Raw genomic sequence first — 12913 nt, 5'->3', positions numbered from 1 at the left:
TCCTAAAATACCTTGATTGTTAGATAATGGAAATTCTTTGATCTGGTGTCTATGCTTAGGGCCAGTTGTCATCCATAGTAACCTAAGTTAGTGTTCCTAATTTGTTAACTTTCCAAGTCCCTTTAAACATGTTTACCTACAATATTGGAATCTCCCAGATTTGTGGATTTTTATCCCAATTTACTCTTTCTCATAATTTCCTAGTTTCAGAAATCTTATATTTGGGATTTAAAAAAGGAGAGGACAGTGCTCCTTTTATTTTAGTTTCCTACCTAGCAGACTTCAAAGATTTTTATAAATCCAAGGAATTAATAGATTAACTGCCTTGGGCAGTAAATAATAAAATGATGATGATGATAATGATAATGATAATAATACAATAAAATTCATATATCAAGAGCAAACTTTTTACATCGCTTTGTGTCTTTGGAATATACTTTTGTATGGCTCTCATTTCAGTTCTAGACCATGGCTTAAATTTCTGATAGTTTCCACCTAACATTAACACAAAGATCTTCTGCAGAAAGGGTCCTTAAGTTTTGTGAAATGGCATCTCAGTCTTAGGATTATTTTCCTCAGCACATACAATTACTATCCCAGAAGCAATTAACCTCAGACTATGGAACATGGAAGGGAGGTTTTAACATGAAGTGTTGTGAGAGAGAGAGAGAGAGAGAGAGAGAGAGAGAGAGAGAGAGAGAGAGAGAGAGAGAGACTGACTCTTCTGAGTCTTCTAAGGACTTTTTAGGGGAACTCAGTCAAAGTCTGTTGTTCTTGTATGTGAACACCATTCTAATGGACTTCCTCACCCATAGGCAGAAACACAAGTGTCTACTAACCTTCATCACAGACCTGCTCTGGGAATGAAGTATGGTGAAAAAGTATTGTGAGTTATAAACATAAAGGAATTAACAACTGCCATAAAATAAGTACATTTTGTTCAAGGATCTTTGAACTACCAAAGGAAAGGAAAACCAAAACCAAAAACAATACAAAAGAACTAAACAAGAAAACAACAACAACAAAACAACAGTCATTAATGTTGACTTAGGCCTACTGGGTTACAAATGCATCTTTTCCTCCGAATCTCTTCTAAGAGAATTCCCACAGTAGGTTACTGGAGTTCCTATTGTCATTGTCCTTTGACATTTTCTGTCCCTCCACTATGCACCCTGGTAACTTCTGATGCAGCTATGGTCATCAAGGGTCTGTCCTAAAATGTTCCAATCTCCAGTTACTCCTAATTTACCATGTCAGAGTGATGAGCACCTATTGTAAATTGAATTTTTCACAATTTAAAAACTAGACATAATTAAATATATCAAAAAGCTGAAGTGGATGAATATTGATGTCCTTTCTAGTTTTAAAATTCAATAACTCTTATATGGTGATTATTAAGATACCAGGGAATAGGGATGGGGGCTGTAGTATGGGTTAAAGAGAGTTAATGATCTTTGAATCGGTTATCAGTATTACACTCTAGATAGTATTCCTCTATTAATAAGGTAAAGTGTATCTTTACAATACGCAGGGAACTAAGACACAAAGTAATCATTTTAGGAGAAATAGGACCATCACTGCTTATTTTCCTAAAACTACAGAACCTTTATAATAATTTTTCTGTTCACTTTCTGTTTAATATAGAACAAAGTCCACCAAACTTAAAATTAGAAAATTAGAAGCTCTCTTTTTAATCTAGTTTTCACAACATCAACCTTTTAATGCTGGGGAACTATTCATCTCTTTCAGAATCAAATAATGATTTCCAGAGCAGATACATTATTTCTATTATATAATACAAATTCTGAATTTTAATTTACCCAAGTTGTTATTGTTGTTGTTTTTAGATTCTAGAGGTGGTTCATTTGCTTGTTATGAGGAAATAAATTCCAGACTTGATAGATTTGGAAACTGTGGTGCGAGCCTTTGTCGTTTTCCGTATGTATTTACAAAATTACAATTATGCTTGGAATGTAGGTGATAGGTTGCTAAAATTATAGAAACTTTTCTGTACAAAACACAATGGCATATTTTGCCTGGGTTTCTTTATCTGAGCTAAACAATATTATTTACTGCCTATAATAACATGTGTTTAGAATCTATAATATAAAAGTAATCATAAAAAACCTCTATTTATTATTGCAAGGGGATAGATATTATTAGGCAGTTTACATATATATAATATATTTATGACATAAATTATATAGTTATACATCTCAAATGTGTGTATTAAAAATTACTCATCCCATTTTTTTTGTATGAAAAATTGAATGAAATGATCACTTGTTCAAATTTAAGAAGTTAGTATAAGGCAGAAAAGGGCTGTCAGACTGTAACAATCATTTTTCTCTTGTTAAATTGCCTCATAAACAAAAAGAGCCATATTGTAAGTCATTGGTAATTTTTTAGACTATTATTTAGAAAAAAATGCTGAAGACCTAGGATTACATTAATAAAACATTCTTCTTAACTTAGCTGTATGCTAAGTTAATTAAAAGTAAGCTATAATTTCACATTTGGTAGGGAACCAAGACAGAAAGTCAACAATTTAGAAGAAATAGGGAAGGCCACAGCTAGGTATTTTCTAACAACAGAAAACATATGTTATTAACTTATTTTTCTGAGTTACCTGTGTTATTTCAATAGTGATATTTTTCCCCTTATTTTTCTAGTCATATGCTATGTGGAAAATTAGTTTGTACATGGCCACATAAGGAGTTAATTTCAAGAGGAAATTTTTCTGTAATTTACTCACATGTACGAGATCAAATATGTGTATCTACATATCCTGCTGGCCGGAAACCAGCTCATGATACGTTGACCACTTACAAAACTCCTGAAGACAGAGATGAAACCTTTGTAGAAGATGGCACCATGTGTGGTCCTGACATGGTAATTAGAACTACAAAAATTCAAGTTATTTTAAAATAGTTATTTTTATGGTTATACTCATTTTGATAGTATACTAACCATACATATTTCCCCAATTATTTTTATTGTAGTAGATTACACATAATAAAGACTCCCACTTTAAACATTTTGATGTATATAATTTAGTGGTATTAAATATCTGCATAATGTTGAACAACCATTACTACCATGTGTTTCCATGACCCCTTTTCTCTTGTAAAACTTTACTAGTTGAACAGAATAATAGCTATCCCATTCACTCCTTCCCCCAGGTCCATTCTGAGTTCTTTCTTTATGAGTGTGACTCTACAGGTACCTCACATGGAGGGAATCCTTCAGTATTTTTCTTTCTGATTTGTTGCATTTAGCATAAAGTTCTGTGATCAGTATTTCCTTTCATTCTTTTTAAGGCTGAATATTATTCTATTGTAAGTATATGTCACTTTTTCTTTATCCATTCATCAGCCAATGGATATTTGGAGGCTCACCCAGTTTAGCCATTGTAAATAATGTCACTATGAATGCAAGGATAAAAATATCTCTTTTAAGACAAGACCCCAATTTCAATTAGTTTTAGTATATACCCAGAAATGGGATTACTGAATATAGTAAAAAGTATATATATATTTTTGAGGAACTACCATAATGTTTTCCATAATGACTATCATTATATGTTCCTGCGAAAATTTCACAAGACTTCCATTTTCTCTGTTATCATCAATACTTTTTATTTTCTGTTTTTTTCTTCCTTTTATTTTCTTGTTTTGATAGCACACATCTTAATGGATATGAAGTGCTATCTCATTGTAGCTTTTATTTATATTTCTATAATGATTAGTGATATGAAACATCTTTTCATGTACTCATTGGCCATTTGTATATCTTATTGAGATCAATATCTTATTTGACCTATTATAGTCCATTTGTAATATTTCTGTCATTGGGCCTGTACCACATTATTATCATCACTGTAGTTTTGTAGTAAGTTTTGTTCTTTTTGCAAGACTGTTTTGCTCTTGGGTCCCTTGAGTCTCTATATGAATTTAAGTTCTGATTTTTTTGTTTCTGTAAAGTATATTATTGGAATTTTGATGAGAATTGCACTGGATCTGTAGATTACTTTGAATAGTATACACATTTTAACAATATTTTTTTGAAACCAAGAATGTGAAATGTGGTTCCATATATTTATGTCTTTAGTTTCTTTCACTAATGTTTTGTTGTTTTCATAGTCCCAGTTTTTCACTTCATTGGTTAATTTCTAAGTATTTTTTTCTTTTTGGTGTTGTCATAGATTGAATTATATGAGTAGTTATCTTTTCAGATTGTCCATTGTTAGTGTATAAAAATGCAACTAAATTTTTTGTTGGTTTTTTATCTTGATACTTTGCTGAATGCATTTATTCTAATAGCATTTTTTGGTGTTTTCCTTAGAGTGTTCTACATATAACATCATATCATGTGTAAACAATGATGGTTTTACTTCTTGCTTTCCAATTTCTATGCCATTTTTTTCATCCCTAATTGTATTAGTTAGAACTTCTAGTATTATGTTGAATATATGTGATGAAAGCAGGCATCTTTATCTTGTTCCTGATCTTAAGAGACCTTAATTTTTTTATTATCAACTACATTATTTACTGTTGGATTTTCATATACAATTTTTATTTCATTTAAGTAATTTTCTTCTCTCTCTAGTTTATTTATCAGGAAAGAGTGCTAAATTTTCTTGAGTACCTTCTCTTTACCAATTGAGGTCAGCCTGTATTTTCCTCCTTCAAAGATTAAATGTCTCTCGATAGTACATAACAAATATTTTAATGCCATCAATTTATGAGTCACATTTTATAAACCCAAACACATTACTGTTTTATAGATTTTTAACTGACCAAAGTACTTGAATTTATACTTAGCAAATGGTAGTTCCATATTTTAACTTATTTGTAAATAACTAATTTTTTGAGAAGCAGGATTACTGGGTGTAATATTTTGTTTGGCACTTTCTTTTTTCTTTCAGTATTTTGAAAATATCATCCCAGTACATTTTGACCTATGAAAATTCTGCTGAAAATTGGCTAATACTCTGATAGAGGTTCCCTTTTATATAACTTAATTTACTTTCCCCTTCTCTCAATATTGTCCCTTTGTTTATAACTTTATACATTGTGATTTTGGTGTGCCTTGATGTAGATTACTTTGGATCTATATTATTTAGTGTCTTGTAATCTTCCTTGATCTAGGTCTGCCAGGACTAGAACATTCTCTGCCATTATTTATTTGAATATATATATATATATATATATATATATATATATATATATATATATATGTATTTTCTCTGTTTTATTATTTAGGTATAGCAATAATGCTTGTATTATTGTGAATGGCAGTCTTTCATAAGTCCCTTAAATTGTGTTTGCTCTTTTGATTTTTGATCCTTAGATTGGATGACTTCCAGGGACCTATCTTCATGTCAGTTGGTCTTCATTCTACATGATCTAATCTGCTATTGAATGCCCAATTGAATTTTTTAGTTCAACGACAGTATTCTTCAGATCTGTAATTTTTATTTTTCACTTTTTAATTCTTTCTATTTTTAAATTGACACTCTCAGTTTATTCTTGCTTTTCTCTCCTGCCTTTGATGAGCATTTTAAAAACTATTATTTTGAATTCTTGTCAGATACATCATATATCACTAACTCGGATTGATTTCCAGAAATTTTATCTTATTCTATTAACTGAAGTATATTTTCTCATTAACCTTCATTCTCTGTGTTGATTCATACATATTTGATAAAGAACTACCCCTCCCATCTTGAAGACTCACCTCAGGTAGGAGGAGGATCTCAGTGATCTACTTAGTGGGAAACGTTAACGTTTTTCTCAAATAATTTTTTGTTTTTTCTGACCTCTGTCTCTGTTTTTTTATGGTCTCATGGAGCTTAGGACGTGCCCTGTCCTAATAGTATTCCAACACTGGTAAAGTAGTAACCAAAATTCATAGGTAGCTGGAAGGTTGGGGGTGTAACTGTGTTTTCCATTTTTTTCCATATTAATGACAATGCTGATTCTAGGTACTTATCTCCCTTTTTCTCTGCACTAAACCGAGAATAGGATCTATTGCAAGTGCTATATTCACATTTCAAATGCACATTCTGGGGAGATAGCTGCTAAAAGTGAGCCTTTTGTACATGCACTTCTCTATTTTCTGTGTTCTAAAGTCACCCAGGAATGCAAACCCATGAAATCGTAGGAGTAGGTCATTAAGGAGATAGCACTAACACTGGGGGCTATAGACATCCTACTCAGTTCATGACCATACTCTTTTCAGGAAGAATGAGTAGTCCAGAATATATCACTGGGGTAAGCAAGAGGGAAATATTGTGCAATGCTGAGTGCTGGCTCTAGTTGCTACAGAGCCATTGTTTGTACTGTTAGCTCTTACATTCAAGTTTTTCAGAAACCAACCTATTAAGAATAAACTAGAAGAGAGATGAAACCCTTTGATGAGAGAAAATGAAATATAAATGTTCCTACTTCTTTATCTCATACTTTCAGCAATGCTCTATAATTTGTGTAGGACTTCAACCTCCTTTGTTAAATTTACACCTAAGAATCTTAATTTTAGCAGTTGTAAATTGGATTGAACTCTGAATTGGTTTTTCAGGTAGTTTGTTGTTAGCATATGACTCACACTACTGATTTTTACACGTTGATTTTGTATTCTAAGACTTTACCAAATTTGTTCACAATTTAAACAGTTTTTGGTGGAGTCTTTAGAATTTTTTCCATATAACATAATGTCATCTGAAAACAGGGATAGTTTAATTTCTTTTCTGCAAATATACATCCCTTTTGTTTCTTTTCTAACCTAATTGCTCTCAATAGGACTTCTAGAACTATGTTGAATTGAAGTGGTGAGTAGACTATGCATTCTGATTCCTGATTTTTTTTTGTATGTGTCAGGTTTTCTCTTTATTTCTCACACTGATGCTAGGAGGAATGAAATAATATAACAAGATGAACAGCAAAATTAAGTTCTAGGATACATTCTCCCAACCACTCACAAAGAGAGGCTTGATAGCAGGGTACCAAAGAGGCAAACCCCAAAACAAGATGGCATGGGTTTAGATCCTATGCGACTTGGGAAGGTTTTTTCTTTTTCTTTCACCTAATTTGTTCTTCTTAGATATAAATGACATTAAAGTGTTTTTGGACAGGTTGTGGTTGTACATGATGTAGAGTTTCACGGGTTGTGTATTTATATACGAACATAGCAAAGTTATGACTGATTCATTCCACTCTTTCCAATTCCTGTCTCTCCTCCCTTCCCTTTATTACCCTCTGGCTAATCTAATGAATTTCTATTCTCTTGCCACCTTGGCTTCCTGATCATATAGAAGAGTTTTCAATTTTCCCCCAAAGAGTCACGACCCAGGTGATGTTTATGCAGTTTCCCAGAGCTAGGATGATGGATGAGTTAGATTAGAAATATTAAAGGATCACATCGGTTACACATCCACTGTTTTACATATTGCCATACTAGTGTCTGATGTATTCTGTTGCCTTTCCTATTCTCTACCGATGTGATTCTACAATCTGTATACGGGGTAAAAATGGGAGTTCATAACCCACTTGAATCAAATGTATGAAATATGATATGTCAAGAGCTTTGTAATGTTTTGAACAACCAATAATAAAAATTTAAAAAAAAGAAAAAAAAAGAGTATGATATTAGATGTAAGTATTAACATATATGGCCTTGTGTGTGTGTGTGTGTGTATGTGTGTGTGTGTGTGTGTGTGTGTGTGTGTGTGTTGAGGCACATTCCTTCTATGTGTAACTTTTTTTTTCTCCTTTCTTAATCATGATAGGATGTTAAAATTTGTCCAGGGCTTTTCCCACATCTATTGAGACAATGTATCATTTCTCTCCTTATTCTTGCTGATGTGGTGTATCACAACTTATGGACTTATATTTGTGAAATTATCCCTGAATTCCTGGTATAAATCCTATTTGATAATTGTGACGATCCATTATGGTGCTGGAAATTCTATTGGCTATTATTTTCTTCAGGATTTCATGAAGTGTATTGACCTTTAATTTTTTCTTATAATTTTGTCGCCTGACTTTAATATCAAAGAAATCCTGACCTCAAACAATGAATTTAAAATATTGCACACCTTAAAAATTTTAAAAAAGTTTGAGAAAGATTGGTATTAGTAATAAAATGTAACCTTTCAGAGGAAAGGCCAGAGCTGGATGACACATGTTATTACTGATTCAGTCTCTTTAGTAATTAACTGGGATATTCAGATTTTTTATTACTTCTTGATTCTGTTAGTAAGATTTATGTATCTAGGATTTTCCATTTCTTCTAAATTGTCCAAATGGATTATATTTCATAGTAGTCACTATTTACACTTATATGATCCCAGTCGTTGTATCTTCTCTTTCATTTATAATTTTATTTGATTCTCCTATTTTTTTTCTTTTTTTCATAGTAATGATTTTATTTTATTTTTTACTTTTAGAAAGTAAAAAAAGAATGCTTTTTAGTTATACATGACAGTAGGATGTATTTTAACATATCAATACTCAAATGGATTATAAATTCACATTCTTGTTGTTGTACTTGATGACAAGTTACTGCGTGTGTATTCATATACAAACATAGGAAAGTTATATCGGATTCATTCTCTCTTTCCCATTCCAATCCTTTCTTCATTCCCTCTATTCTGCCCTGTCCAATCTGGTGAACCTACCTACCCCCTGCCTGTTGTGAATCAGCATCCTCATTTTAGAGAGAACATTTGGTCTTTGGTTATTTGGGATTAGCCTATTTCACTTAGCATGATCATCTCCATTTCCATCCATTTACCATCAAATGCCATAGTTTCGTTCTTCTTTAAGGCTGAGTAATATTCCATTCTGTATATGTATCATATTTTCTTTATCAATTCATCTGTTTAAGGGCAACTAGGTTGGGTCCATAGCTTTGCTATTGTCAATGAGCTGCTATCAATATTGATGTGGCTGCATCACTGTAGTATGCTGATTTTAAGTCCTTTGGGTATATGCCAAGCAGTGGGATAACTAGATCAAATGGTGGTTTCATTTCCAGTTTTCTGAGGAAACTCCATACTGCTTTCCATAGTGATTGCACTAATATACAGTCCCACCAGAAATGTATGAGAGTATATTTTTCCCCTACAACTTCACCAACATTTATCATTACTTGTATTCTTGGTAATTGCCATTCTAAGTGGAATAAGATGAAATCTGTGTAGATTTGATTTCATTTCTCTAATTGCTAGAGATGTTAAACATTTTTTTTTCATATATTTGTTGACCATTATTATTTCTTCTTCTGTGAAGTGTGTGTTCAGTTCCTTGGTCCATTTATTGATTGGGTTATTTGGGGTTTTTTGGTTGGTTTTTCTTTTGATGTTAAGTTTTTTGAGTTCTTTCTATATCCTGGAGATTAATGTTCTATCTGAGGTGCAGGTGGCAAAGACTTTCTCCCATTCTGTAGGCTCTCTCTTCATGTTCTTGATTGTTTCTTTTGATGTGAAGACGCATTTTAATGTGATACCATCCCATTGATTGATTTTTAATTTTACTTATTGCTCTTTAGGAGTCTTGCTGAGGAATTTTGTTCCTAAGCTGACACAGGGTCTTTAGTCTAATGCCTAGGTCCTTGATCCACGTAGAGTTGAGTTTTGTGCAGGGTGACAGATAGGGGTCTAACTTCATTTTATTACATAAGGAATTCCAGGTTTCCCAGGACCATTTGTTGAAGAAGCTATCTTTTCTCCACTGTATGGTTTATGGCACTTTTGTCTAGTATGAGATAGCTGTATTTATGTGGGTTTGTCTTTGTGTCTTCTCTTCTGTACCATTGGTCTTCGTGTCTGTTTTTATGCCCAGATCGTGCAAATATTATTATTGCTTTGAAGTATATATTGTGATGCCTCCTCCTTAATTTTTCTTGCCGAGGATTGCTTTAGCTATTCTGGGCCTCTTAATTTTCCAAATGAATTTCATGACTGCTTTTTCTATTTCTATGAAGAACATCATCAGGACCTTAATAGGAATTTCATTAAATCTGTATAGAGCTTTTGGCAATCTGCCTATCCAAGAGATTGGGAGATCTTTCGATTCCTTTCTTTAGTGTAGTGTATGTAGTTTTCCTTGTAGAGGTTTATTTGCCTCTTTTGTTAGATTGATATCCAAGTATTTTATCTTTTTAGGCTATTGTAAATAGGGTCGTTTTCTTAATTTCTCTTTCTGGAGATTTCATCACTGATGTATAGGAGCACATTTGATTTATGGGTGCTAATTTTACATCTTGTTACTTTGGTGAATTCATTAAGAGTTCAAGAAGTTTCTGGTGGACTTTCTTGGGTCTTCTAAATAAAGAATCATGCCTTCAGCAAATAGGAATAGTTTGAGTTCTTCTTTTCATATTTGTGTCCCTTTAATTTCTTTCTTTCTTCTAATTGTTCTGGCTAGAGTTTCCAGGATTATGCTGAATAGGAGTGGTGAAAGAGGGAATGCTTTCAATTTTTCTCCATTTAGAATGATGTTGGCTTTGGGTTTAACATATATACTTTTTACAATGTTGAGGTATGTTCCTACTATCCTTAGTTTTTCTTGTGTTTTGAACATGAATGGATGGTGTATTTTGTCAAATGACTTTTCTGCATCTATTGAGATAATCATGTGATTATTTATTGTGATGAATTATAATTATTGATTTCCATATGTTGGACCAACCTTGCATACCTGGGATGAACCCACTTGACCATGGTGCACAATCTTATTAATATATTTTATATGCAATTTGCTAGTATTTTATTAAGAATTTTTGCTTCTATGTTCATCAGGAATATAGGTCTAAAATTCTCTTTCCTTGATGTGTCTTTGGTTTTGGTATCAGGGTGATAACTAGCTTTATTGAATGACTTTGAAAGGGTTTCCTCCTTTTCTATTTCATGGAATAATTTGAAGAGTATTTATGTTAAATCTTCTTTGAGGGTCTGATAGAATTCATCTGTGAATCCCGTGAATCCATCTGGTCCTGGGATTTTCTTTCTTTGTAGGTTTTTGATGGCATTTTCAATTTCACTGGTTGAAATTTATCTGCTTAAATTTTTATGTCCTCCTTATTCAATTTGGGTAGGTCACATGTCTCTAGAAGTTTGTTGATGTCATCAAGATTTTCTACTTTAATAAAAGTATAACTTTTCAAAATAGGTTCTGATTACCATCTGTATTTCACTATTGTCCCTTGTGATATTTCCTTTTTCATCATGAATTTTAGTAATTGGAGTCCTCTCTCTCTTTATTTTTTAGCTTCAATAAATGTCTATCAATTTTATTTATTTTATCAAAGTACCAACTTTTTGTTTTGTCAAATTTTTGAATTGTTTCTTTTGTTTCAATTTTATTGATTTCAGTTCTGTTTTTAATTATTTTCTGTCTTCTACTGTTTTTTGGTCTTGATCTGTTGTTCTTTTTCTAGAGCTTTGAGATGTAATGTTAGGTTATGTATTTCTTGACTTTCTGTCTTTTAATGAATAAGCTCAATGAACTGCTTTCATAGTGTCACAGAGATTTTGATATGTCAAACCACTATTCTCAATTGCCTCTAAGTATTTTTCTTATTCCATACCTGATCTATTCTGCTATCTATTGGACATTCAAAAGAATATTTTTTAGTCTCCAAGTATTAGAGTAAGTTATATTTTTCATTTTATCATTGATTACTAATTTTATTTCATTTTGATCTGCTACAATGCAAGTTATTATTATCATTATTTACATTTTCTAAGAGTTTCTTTGTGGCCTAAAATATGCTCTATTTTAGAGAAGGATCCATATGCTGCTGAGATATATCCAGTCATTTATGGAGAACTATTATAAATTTGTATGTCTAAATTATTAATTGTATTTGTAGTTCTATAGCTTCTTTATATAGTTTTATTTTAGAGGAATTATCCAGTGGTGAGAGAGGTGTGTTAAAGTCACCCAGCATTATTGTGGTGTTGTCTATTTGCTTCTTGAAATTTAGAAAGGTTTGGTTGATGTACATAGATGCTTCTATCTCCCTGTTGAGGTGATCTTTTGCTTCCTACATTTGTTTATGTAGCTCCTTGTCAAAGTGATCTTTCACTGTCCATATTTGCTCTCTCATATCTTCCTTGAGTTAACAGAGCATTTTAACCATGTACATCCTGAACACCTTCTCTGTCTTTCTTCTGTTGTGGTTTCCAATGATGTGGTGTCTTGATTTGTCTGGGGCACTTTCTTCCCTTATCTTTTCATGTTGCTCGTATGTCTTCCTTTCCAGCTCTGTGGGTCTAGGGTGTTATTGTTTTTACCCTATAGGTTTGTAGCGTTCTTGTAGGGTTCCAAGACCTCTCATTTTTGGGGGAAGGACAATGTTAACAGATACCATTATTGACAATATACCACATAAAACAATTTGTAGTTATTAAGACATTTACAGTTTAGTCTCAATGTACAGAAATGTTGGATTCAATTATTATCTAAAATATAATCAGTAGTTTTGTAAAACAATTTTACAGTTTCTGATGGTGGACAATGAACTGGGGATGGGATATAAGATGATATGCTGAGGAGGTAGGTTGTGAGGATACAGAGATATATCTTAGGAAGTGTGAAAGAGAAATCTAAGCAAGAGAATAGATGGGAAGTAATTTAGGGCAGGCAAGTGTGTGGGAAGATAAAACAAACACACATATGTATTTAGAAAAATACAGAATGTTGAAATAGTAAAATTTGGAGGGGAAAACAAAAATGAAAGAAGGAAAAGGAAAAGAAAAGAGGGGGAAGGGCATATACAGCACCTCTATGTTATATTACATTATTCAGATGACTCAGTCCTCAAAATCCTCCTTCATGAACAGTTCTTGGTTTCACATATGTTGGGGATGTGAGGGCCGGAGGATAGAGGGGTAGAAGAGAGAAGTAGA

At 32.5% G+C, this 12913-nt stretch overlaps 1 protein-coding gene across 1 annotated transcript in view; it reads left to right on the top strand.

The window, feature by feature from the left end:
• Nucleotides 1–12913, top strand: part of LOC308640165 (disintegrin and metalloproteinase domain-containing protein 5-like) — a gene marked incomplete at both ends in the record, with an annotated part of 106535 nt that overhangs the window by 61468 nt on the left and 32154 nt on the right. The window contains 2 exons of the mRNA XM_081312175.1: nt 1848–1938; nt 2673–2892. Of these exons, the coding sequence (XP_081168301.1) occupies nt 1848–1938; nt 2673–2892 (311 nt within the window). The remainder of the gene's footprint in view (nt 1–1847; nt 1939–2672; nt 2893–12913) is intronic.

This window comes from Spermophilus citellus (genome assembly GCF_964194105.1).
Source record: "Spermophilus citellus genome assembly, contig: SCAFFOLD_283, whole genome shotgun sequence".
Lineage (NCBI taxonomy): Eukaryota > Metazoa > Chordata > Mammalia > Rodentia > Sciuridae > Spermophilus > Spermophilus citellus.
Note: the sequence above shows the minus strand (reverse complement) of the source record. Positions and strands in the feature narration are given on the sequence as shown.